General features: G+C 41.1%; 1 protein-coding gene across 1 annotated transcript; it reads right to left on the bottom strand.

The window, feature by feature from the left end:
- Positions 1-775: 775 nt before the first annotated feature.
- On the bottom strand, positions 776-16,350 carry ptbp1a (polypyrimidine tract binding protein 1a). Its single transcript, XM_061744201.1, has 16 exons — positions 16,277-16,350; positions 15,306-15,362; positions 15,045-15,075; positions 11,142-11,202; positions 10,824-10,996; positions 10,302-10,448; positions 10,003-10,176; positions 9,286-9,396; positions 8,874-9,054; positions 8,660-8,740; positions 7,918-8,081; positions 6,616-6,649; positions 4,726-4,818; positions 4,218-4,434; positions 3,924-4,001; positions 776-3,698 (listed from the first exon to the last, which is right to left on the bottom strand). Exons 1-16 carry the CDS (start codon positions 16,282-16,284, stop codon positions 3,566-3,568), a joined length of 1,743 nt encoding a protein of 580 aa, XP_061600185.1. The 5' UTR covers positions 16,285-16,350; the 3' UTR covers positions 776-3,565.
- Positions 16,351-27,000: the final 10,650 nt, after the last annotated feature.

The raw sequence follows: 27,000 nt of genomic DNA, 5'->3' as shown, positions 1-27,000 counted from the left end.
CGATGGGGCTTACTGCATTGGAGATGGGACTTCACTAACTGTTGGCAGCTGCAGCAGAACCTCAACTCCTCAGTTCAGGTCTCCTCTCATTTGTTTCTCTAAATATGGTGGGAAGATCTGAGATTAATCCTCCCCAGTATCCTGTAAGGACTAAAAGGGAAGAAGGTACAGCCCCAGAAAGGCCAGGTAAGCACTTTAAGCCACTATTCCTGTGAATAGCAGGTAAGTGGAGATCAACGCCGGAGCAAGACTCCCCCCTAGTGGCCGAAGGGGTGAACTGCAAACACTTGTCGCTAAGTGTTACTTAGTGCCTACATCTTTTGATCATAATACAAATTTCGGTCGGCACATCTTCCCAACAGCCCCAGTTGTGGCATGGTGTAATTATTCATTACAAACTCGGTTTCCACAGCAACGTGGTTCCTCTCCTCTTAAGTCTGATCTTTAAAACTATAAAAGGTCAATTTGGAGTGCAAGGCGGATGGAGGACTATTAATAGCAGATATCCTACTTTGCATATCTAATTAACCCTCCACAGAGCCAGAATCCTCACACGCTTCAGCAAAAGTTGTGCCGAGCCCAAACCAGCAGGCGAGTTTTAGATGGGATGAGCACAAAAGATGGAAATAAGTCAAGAAAAAAACCCAAAAGTAAATAAGCCCACCAGTAGTAAACAGGATGGGAAACGTAGAAAATGTTACAGGATGTTAACCGGTACAGAGCAGCAGTGTCACAGGAAAAGAAAGGAGGAGACAGAAACCAAATGAGGCAGATGAAAGAAGGAATAAACTAAAGATTTATTGAAGGCAGCAGAAGATGCAAAAGACAAGTTCAGAATGGCAAAGGGGGGTGTGGGGTGGGGGGGGCACATACAGAGACACTTCTGTGTTCAGATTGGTTTAATGTATTTGTGTTACAAAAGATTGTTTTTCTATTTTACAGCTCAGGAGAGCTTTATATGTCTGTACTGCTTATCAAAATATACATGTTTTGAACGTAAAGTGGATATAATCCAAATTATTTTGTGGTACAAAAACATGAATATATACAACCATCAACCCCGCTTCATACAATATCCCCACCCCGCCCCCATATAAAAAGAAAAAAAAAAGAAAAATAAAAGCTTTTTAACACAATGGAAAGGCGTATAACCTCCTACACTGTCGACATCACAGCTAGGACTGTGTTCAATAAGCATCTGTTCTAAAGCAACTTCTACCAATATAGGCTCTTTATAAAGTGAAACAAAAGACGGGATACAATATACAGTATATGTTGTTACTCAAAAGCATTTCAACTTCACAAGACATGTCCCGGGCATCCGAGGAGCAGGAACCCAGAGTACAAAAGCCTCATGGTTTGTTTTTTTTTTGTGTTGTTTTTGTTGAACAGCAGGAATGTGAAAACAAATCCTTATGAAACTGAATCACTACACAACAGCAGGGGTAGAACAAACTTTGGTCCTTAACAGCAATAACCGTCTGCAGCTACATGAAGCTTCGTTAAGTCATGCATAAGAAATCTTTTACAAAAATAGAGACAGAGTACATCTGTAACTGGTCCGAGACTACAGTGGTGTGTAGTTTGAGGAAACTGGTGCTTGAAGCACGCGAGAATGTGTCAACATTTAAGACTTCAGCGTGATGGCGCCGACTCCGACTTATCGAGGAAAAGTGCACTAACACCGCGAGGGCGGTCCCGCCCTCCAACTGTGGCTTCCTGAATTTAAGGAAAGAAAATGCTGGGTTTTTAAACACAGTCCGAGACTGTTATTACCATCAACTGACAAATGCCTCCAAGCTGCCCTCTTGCAGGTGGCTTTACCTGAATATGAAGGGGTAAAGGCATCTTTTCAAACAGGTAGATTCAAAACAAACAAAAAAAAAAACCCGAAAGAGGGGTAAACAAAGTCAACTGACCAGGCTTGTTACAGCCTCAGATTAAAAAGCCAAAAAATCAAGGCACTAAGTCAGCCGCTACAAACGGGCGTCAGTTAAGTTTAGAAAAAAATACACATGAACTAACATTGAAAAGGAAAAAAATTAATGAATATATAGTCATACACATATAGATGAGCATAATATGGTTAAATGAGGCCTCAAACGTCGCCGTCCCCAAAGGACTTGATGGAAGTGACGTGGGACTGTAAGACAGGAAGGCTGAATACAGCTCTACGCCTGCAACGACACACCTAAGAGCTACATCACCTAGAAAAGATTAAGCTTCTAACTGACTTGCAGTCAGTTTCTAGATACAAATAATTGGGCTATATGCGTTCAAAGATAAACATGTGGATAAGAAGAAACGGAAGATTTAATGAACGACTTTCCCGCTCCCGTCAACAACGCTGGTAAATGCACAAAAAAGAAAGAAGGCATTTAGGAGCAGTGTTGTTTCCAAATCAAGGCAAAGCAATGTGGTGGATGCAAAGTAAGGCGTAAGACTGTAGATCAAGATGTGGAAGAATTACATGTGAATAACTTCTGATAGTGGTATGGATCCCCAGAAATAAAAAAACAAAACGGCGGGCAGTCATGAGATAAAATGCGTTGGTGATAGTCTGAGCCAAAATTAAATCCTTCGTCTTAAACCGTTTTAACTGGCCATACGGGATCAAAGTGGCTTTCAAAATAAAACTAAAAAAACAATTTTTAAAAGAAAGAAAGGCACAGACACGGGTATATCCACACAACTACAAAAAGTATAGGAATGCTCAAGTGTGTCTGGTGCGGTTACAATTCATTCACGTACATCTGTGAAGGAGGTTGTTTAAGCATTTTGGTCTAAGGGACAGTTCATCAGCTGCCACTACTCAACCTCCATTACAACATATTTATTTGAAGAATGTTGCTCATTTCCCCCCGCAAGTAGCCACGAAACTCGACCAGGACAAAGTGAGAATAAGTTTTGATTGCCAACAACCTTTCCTGAGCCAGGTTTGATAAGAAAAGGGTTTTTTTTGTTTGCCGATTCCTGAGAAAGTTGTTTGTATCAACAGTTAGTCGGTGCAGCAGCTGAGACAGTGTTTACATTCTTACGAGCAGGACCTGGCCCTTGTAGAAGCAGACAAGTTCAACAGAGAAAACAGACAAACTGCATCCCGTTTACTGCAGAACACAGAAATGCAGCATACTTTTACGTGGCTGTAAAGGGAAAAAAAACTAACGCAAGAATGTCTCGCTAAACTTTAAGATGTAAAGGAGCCACTCTGTTCTTGCCGATGAAGAACAATCACATTCGTCTGTATCTTAATTCAAATTACCTTGTTTTTGATGCCAAATGCAACAGTATAAATCAAAGAAATATTTTTTTCCAAAGAAATATCGGTGGCTCAGGAGTTGGAACTGGTAATAAGAACCAAAATAAAAGGCAGTATGATTTATTTGCTGCCCAAACCCCAAAAATGACAACTTGTGGGAGGAATTAAAAGAGCAACATTCTCCAAAAGCAGAACCAAAACAAAACATCACTATAAATTTGTTATGAAGGCCTTATCCACTGAAGGCGACCTTGAGAGTCGTAGCATTCAGATGGTAACAGGCTTGGAGGGTGGAAGGAAAGGCACTCAGATGGTGGACTTTGAGAAAGACACTCGAAGGTGATGGTTCTCCCCCAGATCATGGTTGTGGAACTCAATGAGGGACTCGATTGCCTCCTCGACTGAGCCCATCTGGATCAGGGCCATCTTTCTGTCCTTTCTGTTAAAGGAAAAGAGGAAGAAAAGTTTTCTAAAAATTTCAAATTGCTAACCACTTCTTTCGTGGTAGTCTGAAATTTTGAAGGGAATCAGGAATTTGGCCATGCAAACACATCAGAGAGCTGAAATAAATGACTGCTGACTGTTCTGAAGACAAGCAGAAGGCATTCGACACCCAAAACATTCATTATTTAATACAATTGAGTATAAATGGACTGAGACTTACTGAAAGAACTTAAAGGCTTTGACTGTGGCTCCTGAGCTGCCAAATAGTCTCCTGAGATCATCCTCCACCACCGAAGGCCTAAAAAGCAGACAGTTGAGAGTCGATGGTTTAAAGGGCAAATAAAGAGTACGAGAGGCACTGATGTCTGTCAACTTGCAAATGCCTGAACCATTTAACCAAGCCCTAGACTTTATTAAAAATAAAAAGTAGAGTCTGTTCTATGAAATAACTAGCTTAGCATGTAAAATCTGCTGCGGACACAGCGAGTGACAATAATGCTTCTGCATCACTCACGGTATGTTTGAGAGGTGGAGCGTTGCAGAAGGTGGGAAGATGTTGGAGTAATTTTTGGAGCCAGGCTTCTTGAAACGATGCAGCGGAGAGTTGCTGTAATCCTTTGTGAGTCCCTGGTCCTCGTGACCCTCCCGCGGCAGCTGGACTGTTGTGTGTTTGGACAACGTCACACGCATGGCTCTGCCATGGAGACGCTGGCCATTCAAGTGGCTCATTGCTGAGGAACGGGGGAGAGAAGATCACATCAAATCACCACAAATTTGACCTTCATGAACACATCACTTTCAAAAATATATACATTTTTTATACTTCAGAATAGTAATAAAACTTCAAGGGTGGAAAATGTTTTTTTTTTTTTTTTTTTTAAATCAAGCAATGGCATCAAAACTTGACAGAACCCACCGAGCTGAGACTATAAAAATAGTGGTAAAATAATGTGAGGGAAAGATCCAAGATGAAAGAAAAAGATCAAAGAGGAAGAAGAAAAAACCGCTGACGCGTAGTTTACCTAGTTGAGCCTGTGTGCCATCAGACATCTGGACTAAAGCGTTCTCCTTTTTATTGAACAGGATCTTCACTCTCATCACATCGCCATACACACCTATGAAGAGGGTGAGAACGTCACAGGTACAGCAAAGATGACACACAAAACAACCGTAACAGGCGTCACACAGCCAATCACAGCAACAACAAAATTAATAAATTAAACCAGCAGATCACAGATCCTAAGATCGTAGTACCTACTTAACCGTCTGATTGACGATGCTATAAATCCCTGCTCGGTTCTGGATAAAGCCACTACACTAAACCTATCTAAGCCCTCAGACGACATTTACACAGAAGACAGCTTAAATGTCTTTAAAAAAGGAAAGAAGTAGTGATTTCAAGACACAAATCAGTAAGATGAGTAGTTGTGATCTATTTGATTTCTCTACAGTCAAGGAAAAGCTGATTATTTGACCAACTGGAAGCTTAAGTGGAAACATGCAGAAATAATGTACACATGCATATACCTACATTTGAATAACAGATAAACAGCAAAAATAATATGGTGACATAATCAGATATGTCAACACCAAATGACTAAAGAAAAGCAGCAGCATTTCATCATTTATATCAAGTGTTGCAGGCTGACTTAATACAGCCACCCACAAAAACAAGCTACATAAAATTAGCCTTTTCAGATTAAATTTGAAAGGTCCAGGCGCACCTTAATACTGTCTCCTGACTTCTTTTTTTTTTTTTACAAAAGTGGTTCAGAGACAGTTCCAACCGCCATATTGACTGGGTGTTGGTAAGAGCACAAACCCAACAAATTTACTAGCCCAGAGGACAGAACAGGAGCATGAAACCAACCAGATTTAAAAAAAAAAACAGTTTAATTGACCAAAGCCAGAAATATCCAGTCTGATTAATTGAAAGCTTTAACCTTGAAAAACACCACATAAAATAGGACAGAAAGTTTCTTTTTGACATTTTTGCATCACCAGTCTGTATCTTTAGAGGCTGCATTATATGCCGCATGGAGCCACATTCACCTATTTCAATTGATATGAAAACAGCGACTGCGTTTACAAACACTTTTGGATGTTTTATAACCAGCTGGCCTATATAGAGCGCCCTCAAGAAACTATGAATCCCGTTTCTAACAGCATTCACAAATACTGGTCAGCAGTGTGAAAGGGGTTTACAAACACCACTGTCTGCAGCAGCATTTAGAAATAACACTGGTGATAAGGCGCTGGTCTGCAGGGAGAACAGAAAAACATAAGATTTACATATATAGCTTCTCCATAGTGTGGTTCTCTAGTGAACTTCAGAATACCCTGAAGGGATCTTTCAAGATCAAACATTATTTAATGGCTTCAGAAGAAGTTCTCTGGTTGTGTAAGAAGAAAAAAAACTTTTCTTTGATAGGTTGTGAAGTTCACTGTGAACTGGTGGTACAACTGAGCGGTACAAACCCCTCATCAAAAAGGGGGTTTTCATCTACTAAAGGGATGATGTTTTAGAACCTAGGTAGGCCCTACAACTCACTCCGAATTAAACACTTTCATCTTTTCCATTTAGCTGGACGATATTTGAGAGACTGCGATGTCTAAAGATGAAAATTCTTGAATGTTTTGGCCTCTAGACAGTGAACCATGGTGGTTTAATGAGATGAAATGCTGCTGCTTAGTGTGGTGTCTCACGTTATTTTTATCACACAAACCCACGACAACCAAACCAGGTCATACAAACCCCCAAACAGACACCCCCACCCTTCACAGCCCTGTAGTCTGACGATGAACCATCAGTGGTTAAAAAAATACAAAGCCAACAACATGAGACCAGACATGCCCACCTCGCCAAGTAACAGTAGTAATAAAAAAAAGGAGATGAAAGGATGATAACGTACCGAAAAGAATAAAGAGGCAGTGTGGCGTAACGCTCTTTAGAGACAGCAGGGGGGAGCAGCGGGGCAGGGGGCCAAAGGGGAGAGGGGACAGGGGAAAAGAGACGGAGCGGAGTGGAGGACAGTGGAGTGGAGTCGGGACATGTCCGCAGGCCACAGGCAGCGAGGTCCACAGGAAGGCCACAGTACCATGGAGGAAGGAGAGGCATGAGGGATGAAGAGAGTGAGGAGAGGGATTGTGGGAAGATGAGACAGATAAGGAGAAGAGGAGAAAGGGCAGAACGTGGCATAATCGGGGGAACAGAGTATTGGCAATGTTGTGTTTTTAATTTTTAGACCGGTTCCAAATTAGGGACAATATCAAGAGGAAAAAGAGGGTTGGGTGGATGGAAGGAATGGTTGTAGTAGTACCGGAGGAGTGCCAGGGGGGAGGAGGAGGAGGAGGACAGAGGGAACAATTGGTCAGGGGGCGTGCAGTCAGTTGGCAAGATATGATGTGAGGGGTTTTAAAACAGAGGGAAAGGGGGGGATAGAAAAAAAGGAGAGAAAAAGGAAGTAAAAAAACACAAGGTCAGTATACACAAAGAAATGTGCTTCAGACAGTAGAACTGGCTAAATTAAAATGCACTGTCACTATGGGAACACTAGGAGAAAAAGAAGAGAAAAAAAGATTAACAATGAAATACAGAAAAAAGGCAGAGACAATATGTACTTTTAAATTACACCTTATGTTTGTATTTAGAAATTCAATCAAAATAAAAAAAACGGTCAAATGTGAATATAAATTCTAATAATTCTAACGGATATTTTTAACATAATTAATGTAATGAGTAATACTACAGCAAAGTAATGAGCATGAAAAGCTACTTATACACTACACATTATATAAGTGGATAAAACACACTACAAGAAAAAGTAATATTGTCTCTCCAACAACTCAAGAATGATTTTAACTAATGGACAAAAATGAAGATATGAAATGGTAAGTTTTTGTTTAACAAAAAGGAGTTAGTTTTTTTTTAATAAACTTAAAATTCACAGTGAGCAAAGTGGCAGATAAGAAATGCAGCAGGTTTGCTCAAACACAGAGAGGTCCTGAAAGAGACAGGTTTTTGACTTGATGACCCCCTTGTCATTTAAAACAAAAAGAGTACTTGTGTGATCACACGGTGAGAGACAGGAGAGGCAATAAACAAGTTTCTCTTGAGCAAGTGGGTCCAGCGTCACAAACCACAGTGTAAACAGAGCATTCAATGTTTATCAATGCTGTACTAACATGACCAGGATCTGTTTAGGTGTACTGACCTCAGGGTTCAAATTGCTGACCAACATGACATTGTGTCCACCAGTGGCAGTGAGCCCTGATAAGCCAAGGCGGCTGGCCGCTGCTGCAGCTGCAGCAGCCGCCATGCCGCTGTGGCCCACACCAAGAGATGCAAGAGCGCTGGGAATACCAGGCATGGACAGACCTAAGAAGTAAAGAAACAGAAATTACCATCATCCTAGGGGCTTTTCAGATTTGTTGTAAAAGATGCATCCTGGGTGATATGATCACAAATGGACAAACCTAAGTGTGCAACACAGACAGGTTCCAACAAGCAGCAAGAATTTCATTTCAAGCCATGTTTCTCACCATATCTTGTTCTTTCTAATATACGTATAACCATGAGAGGCTTCAAATAAAACTTGCTTTTCGACTTGTAAACATACTTCTCAATCATCTACCCACAGTGAACATTATTGATGCTCAACTAGGAGCCCACTCATTTTGAAAAGTGACAGGATTCTCAAGGCCATTCTTGTGTCTGACTTCCTGCCCCCCTGATCTGAAGCGGGTAAACTGCCTCAGATTGACAGGGACCTATCAGATCACCCAGGATGCATTGTACTATCAAGTATCCACATGCTTTTAGTGAACTTGGTTGATGAATTCTGAATTTTAGAGATGTTTTTTGTCTGAAATGTAGATATTTCACACTGAATCAATGCATGAGGAATGTAAAATATAGAAGACAAAAAGAAGAACCAACAACATTATTCTACTCACCAGCTGCCTGCTGGATAGTGAAGGCTGGGGGAAAGGCATGAGCTCCACCATAAGGAGAGGCTGAAATTATTCCTGGTGCGGCTAAATACAGAAATACCAACAACATTAACCTCCTCATAAATAGTGAAAATTCACAAGAAGGAGCACACTGAAATAAAAATTATGATGAGGGAACAGGACACAAAAAAGTCATAAAATCTTAGTGCGTCATTACCAAATGCAGCAGCTGCCATGGCCTGCTGGTCAAGGGAGTGCTGTGAATCTGTAGTAGGAAGATCCGGGCGGGTGTAGTCCCTGCTCTTGTCGTTGTTGTATTTGACGTTGAGGCTGGTGAGCTTGGAGAAGCTGATTCTCAGGGTACAGCAAGCATTGTAGATGTTCTGGCCATCCAAAGACTGAGGATAAGAAAGTTGGATTAGATCAATGACCATGGCCCTTTAAAAAAAATAAAATGTCATCAACCATTATGGAAACTGAGCCTTTTCAGAATTATTGGTTTCAATTTTTTGGTTTTGGGTGGGATCAACATGACCGTCAGAGTGACAAAGCACCTAATGATATGTTAAGTGGTGAAAACCTCCAATTGAAACTCTTTTGGCTAAGCAGTTTAAGTGAACCAGTCTTACCAGTTTAGAGTGCTGAGCTGTCATGGCATCAGCATACTGGATTAGAGCCTGAAACTGGTTGTTCTTGGTGAAAGTGATGATTTTCAGCACGGTACCAAACTTAGAAAAAATCTGGAGGGGGGAAACAAGACAGCAAATGTCATCTCAATTCTTCCAGAAAAACCAATGCACATATTTTTCAGCAAATTTATTTTACTTAAATGTTGCTTTGTTTTTGTAATAATTCCTACACGGTAAAAACAGCCCCAGCAGGAATAAGCGTTATATTCCTAAATCTAGTCAAATATCTCTGCCAAAGGGGTACAGAACATTTTTCTTCAATAGAATTTTTAAAACTCACAAAATAGTATCATTTTCTTGAAACAAGGCTTTTTTAGAACGTTTGAATAATTCAATATACATTTCTCTATACCACTGGCCCTGTAGAGGTGCAGCTAATTTTAGAAAGTGAGTACAATTAATAGCTCACCACAGCTGTATGATGTATGCTTAGAATTTACATCTACCAATAGCAGAAAAGGACATAATCTCTAATGATCACTAGAGATACTTGACGCAATGTAATCCCAGTGTCAACTAGTATATTAGTTTATTTGTGTATGGTATTTCACTTGGCACTGTTCCCTGTGATTACATCAGCTGGCAGTTGCACCACATCTAGGTCAAACTACATATTAACTACTGTTTCTATGATCAAACTCCAAGCAGCTGTCTGACCTGGTGTAGAACATCCAGAGTGACAGGATAGAAGAGGTTTTCCACGATGACTCTGAGTACAGGGCTTTGGGATGATGCTGGTCCTCCCATGCTACCAGCATCTGCAGCGATGGCCATGTTTCCTATCCCACCCCCATGTAGAGCATTGACTGCCTGCAGAGCTGCCTGGGCACGCTAAAGTGACACAAAAAAAAAAAAAAACAAACAGTTAAGCTTCGCAAAGAAAGAAGTGTCTGACAAAATACAATGTTATATTTTTAACATGAAAAGCAAGATCATGGTTCAGCTTAGACTCTTACCACTTGGTTGGGGGAGTTATCCGTCTTGAGCTCTTTATGAGTTGAATATTGCATGTAAATGGGGTGGTTTCTGATGACGGGAGTCACAGAAGAGTAGTAGCTCACCATCGTCTGTGCACACTCCTCACTGCCAAACTCCAAGAAGGCCTGCAGGGGGAGAACCAGAGACACAATCAAGTCTTGTCTTTAAAAAAAAAAAAAAAAAAAAAAAAGGTTCCACCTTAAAAAACTCCTTTCTTGCAAGTTTACTTCAAACCAATATGATTAACAGTATTTCCACTATAACAGGTTTGTTGGATTTTATCCAGAAGACAGTTAATAGATAACAGGAAATACAATTGTTTGAAGACACCATTTTCTCCCAGGACATTTACATTTAAGATGTTACAATAAAACCAGTTAGGCTTTTAGGTTAGAAAATTGATTCTCTTTTGTTTTGAGGAAGGACAAAAAAAAAAAAACAACATATGTACTGCAAGATATTCCGGTTTGGTGGGGAGACCTATATTTACTCGTTCTTACCTGGTTTTTCCCTTTCAACATGAGCAGATTAGTGACCTTTCCAAAAGGCAGTCCCAGGCTTATTACTTCAGCCTCATTGATGTCGTTGGGCAGCTTACGTACATGGACCACACGTGATGGTACACCAGGACTGCGGACATCACCTTTGAATTTTTTGCTGTCGTTGCCATTGGCTGCAAGAGAAAACAGAAACTGATACAATCAGGGAGGCTCTGGTTCTTCTTGAATAATGGATTGATCGTCATGGCAACACAAACACAGACACATCGAGCACTTCAATAAAAAAAGGATTCGACCTTCCATGGCAACCCCCCCTACCTGAGTTCATGATATAGGGTCCGTTGGTTATGCAGGAAGTAAAGAGTTCGTCGGATCCCCTCTGCAGATGGAGAAGAAAACAATGGTTCACTTCAGTGCTTGCACAAATGAAGGCACAGCCAGGCAGGTGGTGAGCACAGCTCTCATGTTACAGCGCCATTGTGTGATAAAGCAGGAAGTAATGTGATAACGAAAAGGCAATCTATTTAATACGGTTCAGAAGAACTCCACCTAGCTCACCAGGAAGAAGTGAGTGATCAAGCTTTGGCAACTGCCAACTATTGCCTATAATAAAAATCCAAATTTGTCAATGCAAAGCAATACCAGGCCATGTTTTTTAATACTCTAGTCAATAAATCTGTGTACATTTTCTCTCCAAAAACATTAAACATGAATAAATCTGCAGTCACATTTTAGCCTCACAGCTGTCAGAATATCCCATCTTCTCATGTTGGCCATTAAGAGGAAGCATAACATACTGAGACACTTTGAATTGCAAGGCAAGATGGGAATGTTTGCTCACAGACTACACTAGATTACTTTGTGCCTTGTTCAGCTGCTTTCTTCAGTAGATATAAAGTGCTGTTTCAAAGCTGTTCTCATGGTTTGTGGTCGAGCGAGATGAAGTATTGCAGTCACAAGTAGCGGCTCAACGGTCTAAGCCCTACAACACTTTACAATGAATGTCCTGTTCAGGCTGAGACTAGGAGCATTGTTACACAGCAGCACACATATTGAGCCCAAAGGAGACTCTAGCAGTTGAAGAGCTCCAAAGTACTTTAACAAGAACTACAGCTAAAGCAGGTTTGCTTGCATTTCTGAATCTAAACATGGAAGTGGGTGTGGGGAGTTCCAAAGTTTGTTCATGCAGGGCAGGAATAAAGCATGGACGGCTTTATTAAGATTTGACTTTACAGCGGCTGGAAATTGGATGCCGTTGACAGTTACTACAGGGTTTTCCACTTGATTGTAATACAAAGGTGGACTATTTAGATAAATTAATTGCCATTAGTTAGTTGCAAGCATTTTTATAATGCAAAAAAATTGAATGTATTGCGTCAAATAAGCACTTCATGGTACACCTGGTACACATTATGTGCTCTACCACTGTTGTAGTCCCACATGACATAGCAAAGATATCTCACAACTTGTTATAGAAATAATTTTTACTTCCCAAACAGATCAAACTACAAACTACTGGTAACATTAAAGCCATGGATTTATGAACTTCTTTTGTTGTTCTTTAAAGACATATCCTAGGAAGAATGTATTCAATTCAAATTTTACAAACACTGTACCAAAGTTTAAGTTGCACGGTACTGTCCAAAAGGGTAGACCGGAAAAACCCCTGACTTCTTCAATGTAATAAAAAAAACCTATTAACAGCTTTGAACTTGTTTTAAAATGATAATCTTTTAGCAACTTCCAGGAAGATGAGAAAAGACATGCAGATGATGGAATAATACAATCATTGTAACTGATGAAGCCATTATCTTTACGCATCTCATATCTGTAAAGGGCTCCATTGTGTTGGAAATCAATACACCAATCTATAGCAAGAATGGGAATTTCTTAACCTCATCAGTTTAAAATGACACAAGCAGAATACAATCAATGAATTAACTGTAATTTGTTTAACTATATAGTAAGTACTATTTTAAAAGTGCTAGTAATACTGCAATGTAAACAGAGCAGTGCGTCAGCATATTGGTTCTGTACATTTTGAAAAGTAGTTTAAATAAATGAATAAAATCCCCTCTCAGTGGTGTGTTCCGGTTGACGTTAGGAATATGTAAACCAATCAAGCCTGATAAATCCTGATAAACAGGCCACGGTCAGTTGAAAAGCCATGAGAAACAAAGAAAGTGGCTCCAGTCTGACTTGCTGGTTGTGGGCGGGTTGTGTGACCTTATCAGTCAGTAGACAAACCCAAAACAGGAAGAGCAGCAAGATCAGGCCTGCTTCCAGGGTTAGCTAAACTTCCTCCAGGGGGACTGTATGTTACTGTTCCAACTCTGGACTATCTCGCTCCCTACTTCCTCATTCTAATAAACACGAGAGCCGAGTCTACAGTTAAGAGTTTTGGGTATTAAGTCTCAACAAAAGAGAATCGTGTAATAAGAGATTTAATTCTGACTCGGGGTGAAAATGATAAGACACTGCACAACTTATAGGAGAAAAACAAACTATTGTCCTGGAGCATGTAGCCTCAAACCCAGTTTCCCCTGAACAGGCCAATTTTTTTTTAGGTTTGTTCAAGATGCTGAATGTGCCGTAGTAAGCTTCAGAGTTGACACAATGCTGGCGTGTACCGGTAAACAGAAACTCTCCCTGGATGTCTTTTCAACTCTACTGCAGCGGTTTGAGAAAAAAAAATGCGTGTCTCCATCTTAAAAGGTAACTAACCCTGAAGAGATGTCTTTTGACTTTTGTTTGCTTCTGAGAGCCTTGTGTGTGCTTTGTTGGGGGATTTAAAGGGTGGTAATCTCTCGGGAGAGGCACAAAGGAGGGGAGTACAGGTGAGGACATGTTTGTTCACTGTGATCAGTCTTCACAGGCGAAGGGGGCAGGGAGCTGTGGCTCAAAAGGGGCTGGAGGGGGGAGATCGGAATGCGACCGCGGAATGCCAGACGCTCTGCCCAGACAGAATAATTACAGATTCCAGAAAGGCAAGGCTCCATAACTAAGCACCATCCCTACCACAGCACATTTAACGCAGAAAACAAGAAGAGTTAAAGAACAACCTCTTACCAGATGCTTAACCCCGAGTGTTAACCAGCGCGCATTAAATGGTGTAATGTTACTCATAATGAAAAACGACAAGCCTCGTTGGGATGAATAGAGGGGGTGGGGCATGTCTCTGTAACAGGCATGTGCATCACAGTTTTTGTTTAAACATTGTAAAGACCTTTGGACAGGAGGGTGGCGACTGTTATGGGAGGATGATACAACTCTGAGTGAAGATCAATTAGTTTGCCTACGCATTGCTGCCCTGGGCCCTGTTACCAAGGATTACTACGAAAGCTGGAATTTTTATTGGACGCACACGTTAAGAACCAACACTGCACTTAAAGTGTTTGTTTGTCAGCAGGGTAACACAAACAAAGAGGTACGCAAGCAAATCAGGTATTGTCCTCCATTGTAGCTCATACAGTGTCATGCAAATTTTTTCACATTTTATCAGCGTATTCTAAAAGTATCGCTTGAGTAGTCTTGACAATAACAAGACTGTGGCCTATAAATATCAAGTAGCGTAGAAAAAGTCAGCATTCCCAAAAGCCCCCTCTTTAAAAAAAAAACTATTGAAAGGACTAAACAAAATAACAGGAAGTTTCATTTCAACAGCCACGGAGGCAAACGGACAAAAGACAGGAAAACATGACAACTCCACCTTAGAAAATCTATTCTAACTGCATTTTAAAACATCCCATGTCCAGAGTCCTAAGCGATGCTGTAAGCTCTGTGCCCTGGCCATTCTGTTGCATGTCATAAATGTTTAAAGTTAAAACCAGTCAGCAACAGCAAACTCAATACACGTGAGCAATGGCTTTGGGCTGCAGTTCTGTAATTATAGAGGAAGCTCTTGTGAACTATGTAGGTCAGTAATGTAAACCAAGTCTCATTGTCTCGTTTCCTTTCCTTTCTGTTTAAAAAGGTTATGAAAAATCACCAAACAACAACCGGACTGCAAAGTCTAGAAACTTCCACCTCGCTCCGAAAAACACAAACCACACGAAAAGTTTCAGTTTTATGAAATTGTGCAAATAACTGCACAATCTCCTGTACATCATGAGCTTTAAATCAACAAGATGTAAAAACTACACTTAAAAAACTAACAAAACATAAAACACACACGTTTTCAAGTAGTCTAGTAGAAATTTTGAGGTAAAAGAGAAGACTTACCTTTGTGCCAACTGATATGTCATGGACACTGCTGTAAAAGTAAAAGAAAGTTCCTTGTTAGGAAATCAAAAGAAAACCCACACCCCCGTCACCACTTTACAGCAGATCGTTGCAGACCAGGAAAACAGTTACAGAAATTTAATAAATGCAGCATTGTTCAGCCTAAAAGCAGGCGACTTCCTCGTTCAAAGACAAAAACACGGTCAAACCTGAAAAAAAAAAAACAAGAGAAAAACCCTGAAGGGAAAAAAAAATACATACTCGATTTCAGGGACGTAGCCGGATCCCAGAGGGTACAACTCAGTGGCGTCTAGGCGGCTGAAAGGGGTGGAAAAAGAACTTCAGAGTGGATACTTTGCACACACAGTAATGACACCAAACCCTTGTAACAACGCTGAGCAGAGCTCAAGGTGTGCGGCGATCTAAATTATAAAGTCGTTGCTCAAAAGTGGATACAGATCTGGTGAAAGTAGCAAATATTGTTACTTAAGACGTGGGTGGTTGGTTACTTAATCTTTTATTTTTGTTTCAATTTACTATTTCAGGAATTCTAGTGAATGTTTTTCACCCTTTTTGATCTTTTGTATGTCTATGTGTGGACCCCTGGAAGAATAGTCTTCCCCTGGTGAAGACTAATAGGGATCCTTTTTAAATAAACACACAAATCTTGCTCAATATTAGGAAAAACAACGAGGACGCGCTATTTTCCCTGTTTTTACGCATCTCAACCCCGATTATTATGTCTTAGAGCGGCTCTGAGTCGGCCTGATGTTGGGGCCAGACATCTTCACCACGGCCTGATCTGCAGAGATCAATGCGGAAATGAGACACGTTGCCTTAGCTAGCGCTCCTCGAGTCCCCGGGACTCCAAGTTACAAAGCTCACACTTTCGACAGGAAAAACGATAAAAACAGGTAGCGGCGGAAAAAAAGTTAGTCTATTTCCTTCTAAGCGTCCACGGTCGTTTGTCACGAGTTCAGGCTGCTGGCGCAAACAAACAAAAGAAGAGCCAAACACACTTCAGGCGGATAGCGGCTAACGGCTAACTGTTGAATGTTTTCACGGAGAAAAAAAAAATTTGTTTCTGGTAAACTTTCCCGACAAGGTGCGTATTAGCCGAGCCACCTTGGAAGTCAAGGCTTTTAAAATAAACAACTAACGCCGCGGGGAGGTCCTCTCCCTGCTCGGTTTGTGGTGTTTTTTCCTGCATTTTGTCGCGGTTCTCCACTCACCCGTCCATTGCACAAGAACACAACTGCAGGTCTGAGGAGGATCGCGCTGCGCGCCGCTCCGCTGTCTTACAAAATGGCCGACTGCGCGGAGACGAGCGCTGATTGGTCCAGGCGGCCGGGAGGGGGCGGGGCCACGCCGGCGCTCGGACGCCCATTGGACAAGACGACTATCATTTTGTGAAGAAGGAAAAAAGAAAAAAGAAAAGTCCGCGGCAAATTTCCATTATATCATACCAAGAGGTTAGATTTGTTGGAATCCAGGATGCTGGAAGTCTTAACCCTTGTGCTGTCTTTGGGTCAAGGGAGGGTGAAGGGAGAAAAGAAGGAATGAAGGAAGGGAGAAAAGATGGAAGGAAGGAAAGAAGGAAGTAAGGAAGAAAGGAGAAAAGAAGGAAATAAGGAAGGAAGTAGGAAAGGGAGTTAGGAAGGGAGAAAAGATGGAAGGAAAGGAGAAAAGAAGGAAAGAAGGAAGGAAGTAGGAAAGGGAGTAAGGAAGGGAGAAAAGATAGAAGGAAGGGAGAAAAGAAGGAAAGAAGGAAGGAAGTAGGAAAGGGAGTAAGGAAGGGAGAAAAGATAGAAGGAAGGGAGAAAAGAAGGAAAGAAGGAAGGAAGTAGGAAAGGGAGTAAGGAAGGGAGAAAAGATAGAAGGAAGGGAGAAAGGAAGGAAAGAATGGAGGAAGGGAGAAAAGATGGAAGGAAGAAAGGAAAGAAGGAAGTAAGGAAGAAAGGAGAAAAGAAGGAAATAAGGAAGTAAGTAGGAAAGGGAAAGGAAGGGAGAAAAGATGGAAGGAAGGGAGAAAGGAGGAAAGAAGGAAGGAAGTAGGAAAGGGAGTAAGGAAGGGAGAAAAGATAAAAGGGAGGAAAGAAGGGAGAAAAGATGGAAGGAAGGGAGAGAGAAAGGAAGGAAAGAAGGGAGAAAAGGAAAGAAAGAAGGGAGGGAAGAAAGAAGGAATGGAGAAAATAAGGAAAGAAGGAAGGAAAAGCAAAGAAGGTAATAAAGGAATGAATGACGAAAGAGAGGTAGGAATGAGTAAAGGAGGGTAAAAAAAGAGGAAAAGAGGAAAGGAAGAAGGAAGGAGAGAGCATGGCAGGAGGAAAGAAGGATAGAAGAATTGGGTCATTTTGACCCAAAGACAGCACAAGGGTTAACCCTTGTGGCTCATTTCGATTTACTACCCTTTTAGGCCATTAGAGGTGGGGGGGCGAAGGTTTTCTTCCAGAAAGTAAAACCTACAAATGAATGTCTGTTTTCCACTTTTTTTGCAACTGACTTTTGTTCCAATCAAAACTAACTCATTTTGGTTATTTCAAAACCTTTAAATGTTAATTTTTTAACATGCTGGCAGAAAAAAAAAAACCTAAACTAAATTTACATGTTCAAGGTGCTTTACATGATATGAATCTGTCATGTTCTGTAGACGTTTTGTGGAACTGAAAGGGCAGTAAATGTGTTTCCAGTGTATTATTGTCTTTTAAAAGAAATTGAAATGCGAATATAATGGGAGAAAAACTTTCTTACAGCGTATCCTAACAGAACTCAAATCATGGCCAGAGGACAGTACAGTCCCTGACGGTCTCAAGGACAGCGAACACGTCATATTCGTGAAATTGTAACTGTTACAGCGATATGAAAAAGTATTTTCCTCCTGTAGCCAAAACTAATCGTTTTTTAAACGGAATAAACCCAACAATGTAATTACGTGCCAAAAAAAGGTTTTTGAACCAATAACACAATAACTACAGCTCATAGTGTCATAATACATACATAGAACTGCATCTTTATTAGTGCAGTTTGCTCATCACAAGTTTAGTGGACCGCTTAGTCATGTTCATTCATCAAGCACACAGCTCTCTCTCTCCTTAATTATGGTTGTAAGAGACCATTAGAGCATATTTGTTGCACAAAATTATCATTTAGAATATTGCTTCTTTGCTTGGATAATATGTACATTTGTAATTTCACATATGAAAGAATATTAGTACATTCATAACTGTGGTCTGGACTGTGTTTGGTGGTGGATCACGTATATGCAATAAATGCTATATGTGATATGTGGTAGAAGCAGATGTTGCTGTGGCAACAAACCCTAAGTTGCACAAGTGCGAAGTTGAGTTTCAAATCACGAGGCCCCACTCCAACACAATAATAACAAAAAAAGAAGTTTCTCTGAAAGGCAGCGCTCAAAGTCTCAATCAGTTTAACAAATAGGCCTGGGAAGGCGGGAATACTTTACCCGCATGTGGCGCTTTTGCATTAGTACCACCTTAGCCCGGCTCGGCTCGTCGCGGCTCTTCCCGTTTGTCCCCGTGTGTTTTTCCACAGCCAGGGGAGAAGTGGGCAGGTTGGGGTCAAGCTGCTGTGACGTACTTGATTGCGCAACCGCTTTGTTCATGTCGGCGCTGATCAGAAATCAGCTGGAGCGGCGAGCGGCTGAGAGTAAAACAGCCCGTCTACATCGCTTTTTTAATTTTTTCTCGACAGCCACCAGGTTTATGAACATCTGCACCTCAGAGTTGGATCACCAAACAGACGTTTTGCGCTTTATAACAAAATCGCCGCGAGCCGCGAGTCGCCTCCCGCTGACTCCCGCTGACTCCCGCTTCCTGATTCAAACGTTTGACGGCCCCGCCCCCCGACCAATCAGAGGCGTGGAGGGTGGTGACGTCAGAAATAGTCCCGACTCAGCCCGCTATAGAACCTCACTGAAATGGTTACAGAAAAAGGTATCGGCTTGGAGCGGCTCTACCCGTCTCAGCCCTAATGCAAAAGCGCAAAACGGGTAGAACCGAGCTAAGGTGATACTAGTGCAAAAGGGGCACATTTACGGGGGACGTTTAACTTCAGCCTGATCCCTGATGGCAACGGCCAGTTTGCTGTTATTTGTAATATATTGAGAGAGATGGCATGAGACATTGCATGAAGAAATAGTGGCCAACCCAACATTTGGTCCTTTGTGCCACCTTTGTAATATCTGGTGATAACCGTGAAGGCCCGCCTCTTATGTAAGTGCAGATAGAGCTACTTCAGGCCTTATGGGTGTCAGAGATGCCTCAACGTGCCCCTCTGTCTGACGTTGAACCCGGTGCTCCTTCCGATGCTGGACCCGCTTCCTTGCTTGCAACCAATCCCGCTCTGCCATGTTGATGAAGCTGCCGGTCTGTCTCTCCTCCCTAAAGTGGATGTTCAGTCTAACTAACCCGTGGCTTGATATGGTTGACGATGCTGGCAACGAGCCCAGAGTTCAACACCTACCTTCAGAGATCTTAATGGGGACGCATGGGACATTCAATCAAAGCTGGATTATTTTCAGTCTTGTAGCTTCTGGGTAGAACAAAGTTAGAACAAAGTTTAGGAGATTTACTGAGATGTAGTAAGTAATGCCAATTTGATTTTCCCCTCAGTACTTTTTGTTGTTGTTTTTACGTTTCTAAATGAGTGTTTATGTTCGATATTGTCTGTTGGAGATCCACGCCGTTATGCACGTCCAGTTATTACAAAGGACAGAATTGTTTTAACAAATTCCCTGAAAAAACATTCAACAACGTTTTAGTTGAGTGTTTTCCAAGAGAAAAGACAATGACAATGCAACAGTTGACAGAAACACTGACATTAAATTACAAATTTACATATCTAAGTAAAATAAACTATATTCTAAGTGACAACTTTGTGCAACAAAGCGGCTCTAACAACCATAAGTAAGGAGAGAGAGCTGCGTAGTGTCATCCTCGATAGCTGGATATAATGATCCACATTTCAAATGAACAAAGTGCACAAAAACTGCAAAAAAAATCTTTTATTTCCAAGAAATGCAGTCCACTTTATGAGTTATTTAATTATCGGCTGCAGTTATTACATCTTCTAAGGATTTTCTTTAATGCTAGGCCAGTAATGTAATGACTTATTATATTATTGTCGAAATGTTGTTACGTTATTGGCCCAAAAGCTTTGTTGCATTAGTGGAAAGTTATCACGGATCTCTTGTGTTTTTGCAACATGTTTCAGATCACTAAACAAATTTTAATGTCAGATGACAATATGAGTATGAAAACGTCAAATCCCAGGTGGCATGGACTGCAATTGAACATTCGCAGTAACTGCTCCGAGTCTTTCATATCGCTGCGGAGGAATCCTGGTCCACTCTTCTCTTCGGCATTCTCTTAATTCAGCCACATTGGAGGGTTTTTGAGCATGAGCCGCCTGTTCAACCTCGTTTTTTTGAGCCGGTCATAGGTCAACTTGTTGGTGTGCTTCAAAATCATTATCCTGCTGCATAACCTGAGTGTGCACGAGCTTCAAGTCACGAACTGATGACCAGACATTCTCCCTCTGAGAAAGAGAGCGAGAGAGAAGAGAAATCAAGGTTCCTTCAATTACAGCGCATTGTCTAGGTCCTGAAGCAGCAAACCATCCCCAGACCATCACACTACCACCGCCGTGCTTCACTGTCGGTTCTGAAATGCTGTTCTAATTTTATGCAACGTACAACAGGATGCACACCTTCCAAAAAGTTACACTTTTTTTCTCATCAGTCCACAGAATATTTCCCCCAAAGCCTTCGTGATTATCATGATGTATTGTTTTAGCAAATGTGAGATGGGCCTTTCTGTTCTTTGTAGTCAGCAGTGCTTCCATGGAAGGTGCACCACTGTCCCATGTTTTTTCTGTTTATGTATAACGCTCCAAAGCCTTAGTAACGAGAGAAACTGAGCTCAGAATCCCCAAATCCCTGTGGTCAATATCATTTAATGGAAGGGTTGGCCTTAACGGGTCGTTGGCGATTCAAAAACTGTATTTTGCGTATAGGTTTTCTCTGCATGATGGAATTTTTTTTAAAGGTTTGAAACATTTAAGTGTAACAAAAACACAAGAATAGAAGAAAGCATGTCTATGTGACGAGTGAAGGCGTAAGCTGGCATCCTGAAACAAAGGAATAGTGACATAAACAGTCCCTTCCCATTGAACAGGGGAAGACACAAAAGACATTTAGTTGGTGTCAGTAAATCAAACTGTCAAAATATAAAAGAAAATCCATATTTATGTTATTGATTTAGGTTTTTAATTTAAAATTGAGTCAGTCGTTACAATAAAATGATCAACATGATGTTGTGGGCTGAATTTTACGATTTAACTGAAATTCTAAGTTTTAATCATAAATATTTACAGCTCTTTCTAAAGTGTTTGTCCAGTTTTTATTTATTTGTGAATGTGTCAGAACAAAACCTACAAAATTAGCAAAGTGTAATAGTTTACAACAATATTTTGCCAAGGTGAGTAACATTTATTTATAGAGCACCTTCCATGGCCACCAGTCACAAGGTGAGTCACAATAAAATCATCCAAACATGAGAGCAATAGAGAAAAACAATGAAAAAACAACAACAGGGAAGGACCAGCGTACAACAACAACATTTTCTGTTTAAATAGAAAATGTCTTCAGCTGCTTGTCTAAAAGTGTCCTCTGAGACTAAAATGGAGAGAAGGCGGAAGAGCGGTCCGGGGTCTCGGTGGCACCACCGCCAAAGCGCGGCAATGGTGCGTTTATGCCAGGATGGATGGATATATGGATATATCCATCCATAGATGTCACCGATAAGAGCCTCCAGGATGTATCTTGGTCACAAGAAGAATGAAATAAAATAGAATAACAACTTCAAAATTAAATTTAAAGACCACTGAGTTTAAAACAACATCCCTATTAAACTGCGTCTGTATTCTGTTCATAGCGGCTGGTTTTAGGGGGAGGAGTCATCCCCTCCACCCCATCCCTTCTCTTTTGCAGGGCGTGCATCTTATGCGATCAATGCTTTGTGCCACCTACCTGATAAATAAAGTATGATGTGAAGCTGGGTGAAAATGTAATAAAAGAATAAATTAATGAGGAGGCTGGATAATTCTGCTCTGATCTGGGTCTGTGATGTCACAGGACTGAGCACGTCTGAATGGTTCATTCATGACATGTCTAGAGACTAGACTCGTAGTTCTCAACACCACTTTTTTGTGGTCTTGGTCTTGTCACGGGCTTGGGTCTCTTGGTCTCGCCATGTCTTGAGTGTTCACTCAAGTGTGGCGTTACGAGGGGCTACTATTATTTTTATAAAGAGCAGAATCTACAGAAATGGGAAAGGACCAACAACGCCACCCTGGGAATTTCACCCAGGGGATTCTAAATAGCTATAGATCTAATAAAAGGCACACAGGTAAGTCATACAAAGGAAATGCTAGAGACGTGGTTCACCATTCAACACTCGTTCACGAGTGTTCACGACTGAATTTCTCCTCTGGGAGATTAATAAAGTCTACTATTCTATTCTATTCTATTCTATTCTATTCTATTCTATTCTATTCTATTCTATTCTATTCTATTCTATGTCTTGGACTCGGATAAATGAGATGCCGTTGCACACAACAAGGTGATGGAATCTGGTGCATCTGCATGTGTGTCTGTATTTAATGACAGTATTGTGTTTATAACGGCCTTGTTTGAGTATATATATGGCATCATTGGCTTTTGAATAATATTTGCATATCGTTCTAATTGATTAAGCATTAGGTCTATTGCCATTTCAGTGATATTGATATACTGTGTAATCTGGCTACTATAATGGTAAATAACGCAATTTCAGGTCGGTAATTGCGTGTAGCTTTAATATTTAAAATTTGCGTTTCATCTATAAATTAAGTACAATTTAAATCAGTAACATTTACTATTCATTACTTTTCTGAGGTGGAGGGGGGTGTTGGAAGCTGGTTATTTTGTTAGATGACTTTTGGAATAGTTAGTCATGTCAATCCTTAAAAGCACTCAAGTCAATCCTCAAATAGTGTAGAAACAACAGTAGTGCAGTCACCACACATATTTGATCTTAGCTAATTGATGAAAACATTTATAGTGAGTTCAACATAAGACATCCACTGCCTCTTTTTTATGGTGCTGTAGTTGAAAACAACCTCAAACTAAGCAGCTGAACCAGGATGGTGCTGATGTTCTACAACTCACGCAAGATGACTAAATAACTAGGTTTTGTTTTGGTCTCGTTCTTGAGCTGAACTAGTCAAGGGCCAATCCCAATTCTCCTTCACTCGCCCTTCTTTTCTCCACTCGCACTTCTTTTCTTCCCTAAGCCCTAAAAAAGAAGGGGGAGATTTTAGGGCACTTGAGATCTAGGGCACTTGGCCCAGGTGCCTGTCCCATTTCTCCCCCTACCCCTCGTTTCCATCCCTACCCTGATCAGGAAGCTGAGAGCCAAAAGCTGTTTTAATTTCAGCTGTAGCTCTGTTAATATGGCACGTATATTCCATATAAAAAAATGTGCACAGAAATATTTACAAAAAAAAAAGTTTGCAGTGTATGTGCTGCTACTGCTGATGAGGTGTCCTGTCCACCATTTTCTCTAAAAGGTTCAGGAACCTGTCCATGTGTTCTTCATATAGTTTTGTACTTGTGTGGTTTTACTCACTTGGAAATACTTTTAAATTGTCTAATAAAACTTGTTACACAACAGTTTTCTCTTCTGGGGTTTCTCAAAGTAAGGTAATGTCTCAAATTATAAACTGTACAACGAGATCAATAGTAAAATAAGGATAGTGAGAGAATCTGCAGTAAAAAAGGCTTTATTTGCTATATTCAAATACAATTTTTAAAAAGAAAAAAGTAAACATTGCACGCAAAACAAAGAAAGGTGCTGTTCCTTATAAAAAAATTTGCACAGAAATATGTACAAAAAAAAAAAATTGCAGTGTATGTGCTGCTACTGCTGATGAGGTGTCTGGTCCACCATTTTCTCTAAAAGGTTCAGGAACCTGTCCATGTGTTCTTCATTCTTTTGACATCTTCTGTCTTCTTTGGCGGCCTCAGCTTGAAGGAAGTCCTGCATAGAGAGTTTCTTTTTTTGTGGGGATCGGGGGGAAAGTGGACCTGATGCCTGAAGCTTCCAGCTTCCTCTTCCAGCTGGTGAGGCAGAGCTTGAGGCCGATGTGCTGGTGTCTTCCAAAGTGTTCTGAGATAAAAAAAAGATGGATACACATGTTGATTACACACATGACTGGACTATCATACACACCCACAACATCATACCAGGTTAATTATCACTGTATAAATAAAAATGACCTCTGTGCTTTCCTCTGAATTTGTCAGAGAGGACACCAGTGAGGATGGAGGGTCGATTATGTTCTGAAAAGAAAATAACAGTTAGAGAACCACCGGTCGTAGCACAAGCTAGCTATAGGAAGAAGGACTGGGGAATAAGATTGTGCTTTTTTACTGCTAAACTTACCATGAGTATTTGCGAGGGATCTTCATAAGACGCCAACAAACATGGAGGCTGGATTGAAGGTCTGGACCCCAAAACCTCATGCATCTCTTTGTAGAAAGGCCATGAGGCTGCTGTGGCCTCCCCACTGTCTGTCCCGGAGCCGGTTTTAGGGGTTTTGAGGTCCTGCATAAGACACACACACAATTTACAGAAGATTATTAATAAATACTTTACATGTATTTTTTTTTGTTAAGCATCATCTCTTCAGCAGATAATATTACTTACCATAACCATTGCTTACCTTATTTTTTTTTAAAGATTTTCCAATTTTTTGCCAATTTGTGCTGTGGTCACCTTCCCCTCCAGTTCCAGCTCTTTGATGAGTTTCCTGTAACAGAAAACAGTGATGAATAGTAGTTATACCATGGTTAAGGACCCCATCACAGATATTCTGCAAGCAGATAGCTAGATCACTCACTCCCACAGTGGTTTAGCAGCATATTTCTTCTTTGTAAAATTCTCCTCGTTGGTAGTTCTAAAGCTTATTAGGTGTCGGACCTGATCCGGAGTCCCTGGAATGAAATGTGATTACTGCAATGCACAAACGTCCTCGTAAAAAAAAAAACAAACAAACAAACAAAAAGTTTGAACTATGATAACAAGGCAGCAAGCAACGTTATTACTTCGTAACCCCCCCAAATAACGTTTCTGCCTTATAGTAATGTGAAATATCCAACAAATTTGTAGAAAATATGAGAGTTAACGAGTAGTTAACAGGACACGGCAATGTTATCTAGCCGACTCATCATGAACAGCCACATGTTGCATTATCTTACGTTAACTCAGAATCAGAATCAGCTTTATTGGCCAGGTTCTAACATTGTCCAACAAGTAATTTGACTCCGGTAATTTCACTCTTTGGTATTAAAAATAAACAATAAACAATGTGGTATTTCTGTGTACTGTTCAAACTGTTAAAACATACAAAAGCACTGTGATTTTTTTAATTCCATGGGACATTATACTTACATTTGTGGGTTTCCTTTTCAATATCCTGCTCTTTGCGGGTCGCCATTTGACTCAAAAAAACTGAAAAAAAAAAAGAAGCTTGCTTGCTCAAAATCGAGACGAGTCTGCAAAGGATGTTTTCCTCGGTCGGCGAGCTTTAAATAGACGCAGCCTACGGCGTAGCTTACGTAACCTACGGCGGAGCTTACGTAGGTTACGTAACCATATTCCGGCGCGATCTTAGCGAACAACGGACAAAAAAGGTATTATGTACATTCACTGAGTGAATATTATGAAAGTAAAATATTGGTTTGCGCCGAGAAATGTAATCAAAACGCATTTTTATGCAGAAACTAACTCAAAATATTGATTTTATTCCCAAAAAAACAAGAAATGTCCTCCATGTTTTTTTTTTTGATTCAGTCCGCAAATGACGACGAAAAGCATTCTGGGAAATTTTCATACCCCCTCGCTCGCCAAGTCAGCATCTGAAATCCCTCGATTTGAAGGGGCTATTCTCAGCCCCTAGCCCTCGTTATGCCCCCTCCCCCTTGGTGAAAAGAGGAATTGGGACACCACTACCTTCACGGGAACGCGCAAAAGTTAGATTTAAGCCCCTTTCACACAGAGATTCCGCAATATTGGTGTAAAGAAGTCCTGCCAATACGCCGCCTTTGTTGGTTCACACAGAACCATACAACGCCGGCATAACGCCGCTCCCGTCTGTAAATTCACACAGCATGCCGGCGTTCCGCAATCAGAGGCGTGACGACAGCGTCAGTCCGACCGTCATGTCAGCGGCATGCCGGCTGTGTCATTCACACAGACCCCGTTTCGTCTCTGTGACGGCTCTGTGACTACCTCCACTGCCGGCTTATTGGTGGGGCCACTTGGCCCCCCCATTCCGCCTCCGTGACTTTCACACAGAACAGCGAGGCGGCTTAAAGGCGCAACGTTCCCGCCTCGAACTGGCTGTGTGAAAGGGGCTTTAGTGTAGAAAAGGAGGGCGAGGGGGAGTATTGGGACGCACCTATGTGTTGGTCTTGATACTCTCTGGTGTTGGTAGAGTCTTGGTCTCGGTTTAAGCAGTCTTGACGTCTACTAGACCCAAATCCAAGTGTTACAGTTGTGTTATCTCACGTGTTTGACTTGACGGCAACTTCAGACATCCAATTAAATGTTCTCAAGCACGGAAAAAAATAATAATTCTGCGTTAACTCCATCAATCTCCAACTTTTTGACCGACCAACACAACAACTTGTTTCTTTGGAAAATGAACACCAGATATCAGAAACTTAGATGAAATATCTCACGGCGCGGGCTCGGAGTGGCAGACCACCACAGTCGTCCAGGTAGTGGGTGAGCTGCGTGCAGTGTGTTTTAGGAAGATGTGAACCCTGGACAGCAGCTGGTGCTGCAACACTGCTGCACCCATGAGGTCTGCATGTTTGATTGTTTCATTG

The sequence above is a fragment of the Cololabis saira genome, chromosome 16 (genome assembly GCF_033807715.1).
Source record: "Cololabis saira isolate AMF1-May2022 chromosome 16, fColSai1.1, whole genome shotgun sequence".
Taxonomy (NCBI): domain Eukaryota; kingdom Metazoa; phylum Chordata; class Actinopteri; order Beloniformes; family Belonidae; genus Cololabis; species Cololabis saira.
This window is presented reverse-complemented; position numbering and strand designations above follow the sequence as displayed.